General features: G+C 37.2%; 1 protein-coding gene across 1 annotated transcript in view; it reads right to left on the bottom strand.

The window, feature by feature from the left end:
- The window catches only part of FGL1 (fibrinogen like 1), an 18,742-nt gene extending 11,731 nt beyond the window's left edge, over positions 1–7,011 (bottom strand). The window contains exons 1-2 of the mRNA XM_011365277.2: positions 6,982–7,011; positions 5,839–6,019 (exon numbers count right to left, since the gene is read on the bottom strand). Coding sequence (XP_011363579.1) covers positions 5,839–6,019; positions 6,982–7,011 — 211 coding nt within the window. The remainder of the gene's footprint in view (positions 1–5,838; positions 6,020–6,981) is intronic.
- Between the last annotated feature and the right edge of the window lie 619 nt (positions 7,012–7,630).

Raw genomic sequence — 7,630 nt, 5'->3', positions numbered from 1 at the left:
GGCATCCACTGGGGGTCTTGGAACGTATTTGCTGTGGATAAGGAGGGACTACTGTGATAACATAGATAGATAGCTGACCTTCATTGAGCTAAATGCTAAATGCTTTTGTAGTCATGTATATGTACAATAACTCATTTAATCTTTATAACAAAGCAACAGGTATTCTTATCATTCCTATTATACAGATGAGGAATGAGGTACATAGAGGTAAATAATTTTCCAAAAGCTGGCAAGATGAGCAGATGGACTTTGAAACCAGGCTTCAGAGTCCACTCCTTCACCATAACACAGACTGCCTCAGGAGACTGTCCCATAAAGATTGGGGCTCCTGCAGAAGCGGACATGGTTAAGCCAACAGTCTTATTCACTGAATAGATGTTGTAATGCCACAGGCTGTTGTGATTGTCACCAATAATGCAAATTTGGTACTATAACCTTTTATTTTAGGCACATAAGTCAATAGCACCCAAAAGCTTAAAAAATGCATTTAATTATATGTTCCATAAAAATCATGCGATTTGTGCATTATTTGCATAAATTGCTAGGTTGTATGTAATTAGGTGTTTTCTACCGTAAGATGAATTAGAAGTCAGAAAATAATTTCATAATAATATAGTAACTTGTAAATAAGAGCAAAGAAATTTATGTTTTTATAGATCACATACATGAATATTTAATTTTTTAAATTTAAGGACACCAAAACCATAAATTTTGATGTGAACAAGTTCTTACATATTATATATAATATATATTATATACAATTATATACAACATATATGCTATAACATATTATATATTTTATTAGAATTTATGTGTTATTATAAATTTTATTTAATGAGTGATTGCCCTTGGTAGGCTCTCTAGTACTATTGCCTATATGTTGAAAAATAAAGTTCAATTGAACTGTATTTATATTTTATAGTTTATTCTTCCTTCTCTTCCTTCATGTTTACACCATATACAAAGAATATTAAACACAGATCTGCTGACTTCTGGATTTTTTTTTTTAGCTGTTATATCCAGAAACAGTCATCTAGAATGTCTATCTTCTATCATTAAATGTGTTATGTTATAAGAAACACACACACAATATAGTAGTTTATCTAGATCCTGTTCATATGACTCTTCTAACCAATTCCTGCTTATACAGTCAGTCTTGCTCTGACCTTGATAGTTTAATTTCTTAGTAACTGATTTCTTGCTTTACTTCTTGGTGACCTCTTGTTTCCTAAGGTCTGCTCCCAGCACTCTCAACACAGGCATCGGATTTTTAGCTCTTAAACTTCAGTTTTCTTGTGACTGGTGGCACAAATCCAGTAACAAAAATCCAAATGCCTTCCTCCTGCCATTATCGGATACTAGAATCTGTATTGACAACCTTCTCACATTGTGTCTGAATAGATACCCTGGATCATGAGCTTGGTTTGGAATTTGGAATAATGGTACTTCTACTGCATACATAAATTCCTTACCCTTGAAGTCAGTTTTGTACCCAGCTTTGGATTCACATATCTGTATGCTCATCCCTTGAATAACCAACCTGTTGCCTCCTTCTCAAGCTGTTATTCAAATAACTATCTTGTTTTACCCCAAGGGTCTGTTTGAAGTGTTTGCCCTCACTTTCTTTTACCTGATCTGTTCCACCAATTAAATTTTAAAAATATGTGTTGAACATTTATTATATGCGAGTCACCAGGTTAGGTACTGAAAATATAAGCAATTAGACGGTTTAGCAGGGGAGATAGATGATTAAGCATACAGTGACAATACTCTAGGATAAATATTAAGATAGAAGAGTAGAGGGTGCTTTTGGAGTGCAGAGAAGTGGTGCCTAATTCAAACTTCAGGGTCAGGAAAAGTTTCTTGAAGAGATAAACTGGGATCTGACAGCAAATAGCAGAAGTCAGTCCAGGAGGACAGGGTTGAATAGAGAAGACATTCTAGAGAGAGAAAGGGGCTAATGCAAAGTTCTGAGGGCTCAAGAGAGAAGGGTGTTGTTGAGAAAATGAAACTAATTTATTTTACTCAGAATGTAACATGCAAAGGAGACACATGACAACAGACAATGTCCAAACTCTGGTTCTGCCATATATTACTGACACCATATCTGTGCTGCCTCCACAAAGCCAATACATACATAATATTAGCAATCTCTCTGCCAGAGCAGTTGCCTCCATCACCAAACACACTTTCACCTCCTTATGGTTCCACTTTGAGCCTCTTTGGTCTAGAAGAGAGGCCCATCCTTGGGATCAGGCTCTCCTTCATGCTTTTCTTACATTCTCTTCTCTCGCCTTTTCTTGTACGACCCCAACTTTTCTCTTTTCTCTAGCATTAATCATGCACTTAGGGTTTTCATCTTTGCTTCCTCTGATCTTCCCTCTCCCAGCCCTGACCCTCTTTCTGACCTAGGGGGCTAAAGACAGAGCAACAAAGGTTCAGGGTGACAGAAGCAAATCCAAGGTCATGTGGGAAGTTGTGTCAAATTTAAATGGCAATGACTTTATAACCATATTCCCCAAGGAAATTGGAGTGGGAGCAAAATAGATATGATAGATAAATCTGTTCATTTTTGTCTGGATCACTTCCAGTTTTGTATCCAGTCTCTTGTGTAACACAATTTATCTTAGAAACATTAAAAAAAAGTGATAGCTATACTAACGAGTACTTACTGTGCTCCAGGCACAGTTCTAAACGCTTTACATGTATTCATTCATTTAATCGTCACAACAATCTTATTAACTAGATACCATTATAATCCACATTTTACAATTGAGAAAATTAAAGCATACAAAAGATAAATAGCTTGCTTGAGGAAACACTGCTAGTAATGCTGAGATCCATTCTCAAAACAATAGGCAAGACAATCTTAGTTTAAAAATATTGTTAATATGTATTTGGGTGACTAAGAGAAGAGACATCCAGAGAGGGGCAGATCCAGGCCATTGCGAGCCCAGAGTCAGTGTGTATTCTCTTCACTGTCACTATCACAGCCTCTGCTGTTCCTCCAGAAAAATTCACTGGCCACAAAGATCCTTCTAAACTTTCTTCATTAGAGTCGATGATGTAAAAACGTTTTATTTTTATGGGTTGCCTGTTGGGTTTCACACTCCCTGAGCTCTGGTGAGCCCTGACCGAAGGACACTTTTATTTACCTTTCTTTATAAAAGTACTACCTTCCTGGCCAGAAGCTGATACCTAAGGCAATGCAAGGTGTATTAGCTTGCTTGGGCTGTCATAATAAAATACCCTAGGTAGGGTAGCTCAAACAACAGAAATTTATTTTCTCACACTTCTGGAGCACACAAGTCCAAGATTAAGGTGTCAGCAGGTTTTGTAGGTCTTCAACATATGTTATGGGGGAAGGAGTGGAGGACAGAATTCAGCCCATCAGGCAGGGTCATCAATCAAATGGCCTTCTAATGATTCCGATGACCCCTTCCTCCGTGAATCATTTCTATCATCCACAATGATTGACCCAATTAACTCAGTGAGATCTTACCCTCCAACCTGTGTGCTTTTGTAATTTCCCACAGTCTCTGAATAGGTAGCTAAAGACTAGTGGGTGGATACCTGACTATATTACAACAAGGCCTCAAACTTCATCCAATGAAAAGGGTACCGAACTGCCACAGGACACTATCTCCTTACCAAAAAGAAGTAAAAGCCTTCTACTAGGTGACTCCAGGAAACTTTGGCACTTCTCAGCCTGTGGGAATTTGATGAGAAGCCTGACCTGGTTCTGGTCTTGAACAACCTAATCCACAGCCAACTGTGAAAGCACGAATCCTTTTCAACCCTGTAGGGGTTCTCATTAAATTGGTCTGGAGTGGAAAGTGGGCACTGTTTATGAACAATTTCCCATGGGTCACTTGCATTTCTGCACATTTTTCAAGCAGGGCTTATGTTCTAGAATATTTTTTCAAGGATGTTTGTATAGTGAACAGCCTTGGATGATAGAGATGGTATCTCCCCCTAGTGGAGATGGCAGGCTTGTTTGCTGTCCACTATCATAAAGATAACATCTCCCGCTGGGGCAAAGTTTGGGCAGATTTATCACCCATTATAAAAGACTGAAGTTTCCTAAGCTCAGGGCTCCTCAGCTGTAACAAAGCCCACCACCTGCACATTTTCCATCTGAATTATCCCACACTGCTTCCTTAGTATTTGTGGCAAGGAATATTGGTGCAAACATAAAGGTCACATCTGTGACCCAGAAGTCTCTTATCTTCTGCCAGGGTTCCTGAAACCATGGTGGGCTAACTTGTTGGCCCACCCCTTACAGTTCTTTATAGGCATCAGCATCTCAGACCCCTTACAGTTCTTTATAGGCATCAGCATTTTAAAAGGTTACCAGGTGATACTAATGTCCGAGAATCATTGTTTTAAAGGAATCACTACTGATTCTGCTTTGGTTCGATTCCTTTCCTGAGTCTCCTTTCATAGTCTTGCCTAATCTTCATTGTACTAGTTCTCTTTTTAGGTGTCAATTTCTGATTCTTTGCCCTGTGACTGATTCAGACAGTCTTTGTTCTCCAAGCCTGTTAGTGGAACTGTCTTTGGTTCCTCTTTGATGTGTGCTCCAGAGCCGCAGGCCATCCTCACCTCATATTCATTCCCAGTGGCTCTGGCTTCTTTCTGATCCCTAATGTGGGGAAGGGCAGTTTAACTCCAAGGATGGAGGATAAAGGATCAAGCTGCTGGACAACAGCAGGTCTGAGCAAAAAGAGATTAGGATCTTGATAAAGAGAGAAAAAGGGAGAATTTTATTGAAGCATAGGTTCTAAGATCCCAACAACTCATGTCAATACTGGTGAGTATATTTGGAAACACAAAATAAAAATGTGTTTGTTCTCATTAGCTTGGCACCTCTTTAGCCTTTACAGGTTTTCATTTATAGTCAAATATATTTCCCAATTTATATTTGCTTATCTTGCTGTTCCTATCTCTATATATTATCTTGCTTTAATTCATAAATATGAGGATCAAATATGTTGTAGGCACTCTGATAGGCAATAAGGAGGGAAGACTGCGTTAAATGTCATCTCAGACCTTACAAAGTGCCCAGCTAATTGACCCAGATAAGCTCATAAACAGAGAAATAACATATCATAGCAGTGGATGGAGTAGACATATCAATGGAATGCTCTAGGTGGCATTCTCATTGTTTCTGACAACTATCGTTTGTCTACTTTAAAATATGTCTAGAGGAAGTCAGGTGAATAGGAAATAATGATATATGTAGTTTTCTATAGGGAATAATGATATATGTAATGATATGTACATGTGTTGGTAGTTGAAGATCATTTAGTTTCTGGGGAAAAGTACTGATCTAATGAAAAGGAAAATTATCAAATCGGGAAATATACACTTAAAAATAACTTTAATTTTCCTAAATAATTCTCATTTTTTTCCTTCTCTAAACTTTTATTCGATTATCTTATTTATTACCCTAAGGCACATTAGATTTTCAGAAGGAAAAGCTGTATAAATGTAACAAGAAATAAAATACAAATATAACAAAGCTCAACTTTAAAATTTCACAAACGTAATCTGCCATTTGCATACCGATATTTAAACAATCTAGTTTCTTAATCTCTTATTAAACTATAGAAATTATCAGATATTGAACACTGACAGAAAATGTCCCCTGTACATGATAATAGAAGAAAAAGATAAAATATGATTAAAGAAATTTAAATTTGCTATAATGCTTCATGTTGCTTGTTACTAAAATAGAAAAAGCTTTTTAGCAAAATGTGAACTCATCAAAAAGCTAGCACCATCATTGCACATGGATATATATTATTGAAACACTTTAAAAAAAAAGATCCTGACCTGCATATTGCCTCTTGCCTCCAAGGTCAATGACACTATCCTCCTCTCCTTTATCCAGAAACTGGATTTCCTTCTCTTGTAAAAGCTGCGCGATCTTGACCTGTTGCCGTTTGACCCGGATCTCAAGCAGGTGTACCTGGGCTCTGAAACGCGCCTGCTCCTGGAGACAGTTCTCGAGAGCCTACAGAGTAACATGCATCTTATTTTCATGGAAAGTAAATGCTCCTAGTAAGTTGAATAAATTAATAATACAAATTTGCCCCTGACTCCCATTTCAGAACATTTTTCCAACTGGAAAGTAGTTTGAAAGTTCTAATTTTATTTATTATTTGAAGGATAAGAAATTATGGCTTATGCTAAATTGCTTAAACTAAAAAAAAAAAAAAAGATATAGTATTAAATAATCTGAATGACTACACTTAGAAGTTTAGAGTTGTTGTCTCAATTGATCTTCATAATGATTCCATGAGGTAGGAAAGGGCTCAGTCCTGATGAGGAAACTTGCTCAAGAATTGCCAGTGGGCAAAAGGAGTCAGGATTTACACTGACTTCAAGGTTTCTGTTCTCAATCTCTACATGACACTGCCTAAGTGCTTTCTTAACAGTAAAATAAATGAAGCTTTTGAATGACTTTTTGGTATTAATATGTTTTAAAAAATATGATTGAATGCTTATAATCTGAGGACATGTGGTCACCTTTATAAGGGATGCTAGCTTAGGCCCTCATATCCCTGAATACCTCACCCATTTACATGTTGCTGAAAATTCTACTTGAGTCATTTTAACGTTTTGCTTATTTATTGTTTCTTCCTCAATCACTTTAAAAACAGATGGGAGGAAACTGAGTCTTCCAGTTAAGTCATTTATCTTCTCTAAAAGGGGCAAATAACCCAAGAATATTGCACATGAGAGAGTTTATCAGCTCCTCTTTAAAGTGGTATCTGACTGAGCAGAGCCCTCCAAAGAAAAAGCAAATGTGGCTGGTGAATTGAGAAGGAGAGCTGCAGAGGTGGGTCTTCTGGGAAGAGGTCCTGAGGCCAAGAAGCTTAAATAAAAGCTTTCGAATGCTCAGTGTTGGGAGAATTACTAGGGGTGGTGAAACACAAGGACAGAGAACAAATTTTTGCCATTTATCTATTTTACCTTGTCATCTCTATTTGCAGCCCATGCCATGATCTCCTGTTATCTATAAATATAAATGTTCACTTCAGAGAAATTATGAATTTTAATGTGTAAGTGCCTCACACTACTTTTACATACATTATTTTCTAAAAAGGCATTTGATTATAGGCAGATATGTTTCTGAATTTGTATTTGTATAACTTTCTGTTCCTATCTTAATGTATTACCTTGTACTCATTCCATACATACAAGGACCTACTGCCTTCTAGGCACTCTGCTATGCAGTTAGAACAGCACAATTAGATATCCAATTTGGGACAAAGGAAAGAGGCACACTCCTTTCTTATAAAGGACTACAATGTAAATATCCTCAAAACTGAAAGTCATATAGCAAGAGAATGGAGAGTGGTGATAAGAGGCCTCCTTCCTCCCATATTCTCGTCCAAGTCACTGAATCTCTCCCAGCTATTTCTAAGTAAAACTATTTTTTATTTGCTCTTGGCATTCTCTCCTCATCACCCTTTGATTTATCCTCCCTGAATGAGTTCTTTGCTTAGCACCCTGAGTCACAACTGTCTAAAAAATGAACAGCAAATATATTTTACTGTGTCTGGAATCCTGTGTTGCTTTCCAATAGTGGGAAATTGATTATGATATCATTAAACACAGT

Source organism: Pteropus vampyrus, unplaced genomic scaffold (genome assembly GCF_000151845.1).
Source record: "Pteropus vampyrus isolate Shadow unplaced genomic scaffold, Pvam_2.0 Scaffold108, whole genome shotgun sequence".
Taxonomy (NCBI): domain Eukaryota; kingdom Metazoa; phylum Chordata; class Mammalia; order Chiroptera; family Pteropodidae; genus Pteropus; species Pteropus vampyrus.
Note: the sequence above shows the minus strand (reverse complement) of the source record. Positions and strands in the feature narration are given on the sequence as shown.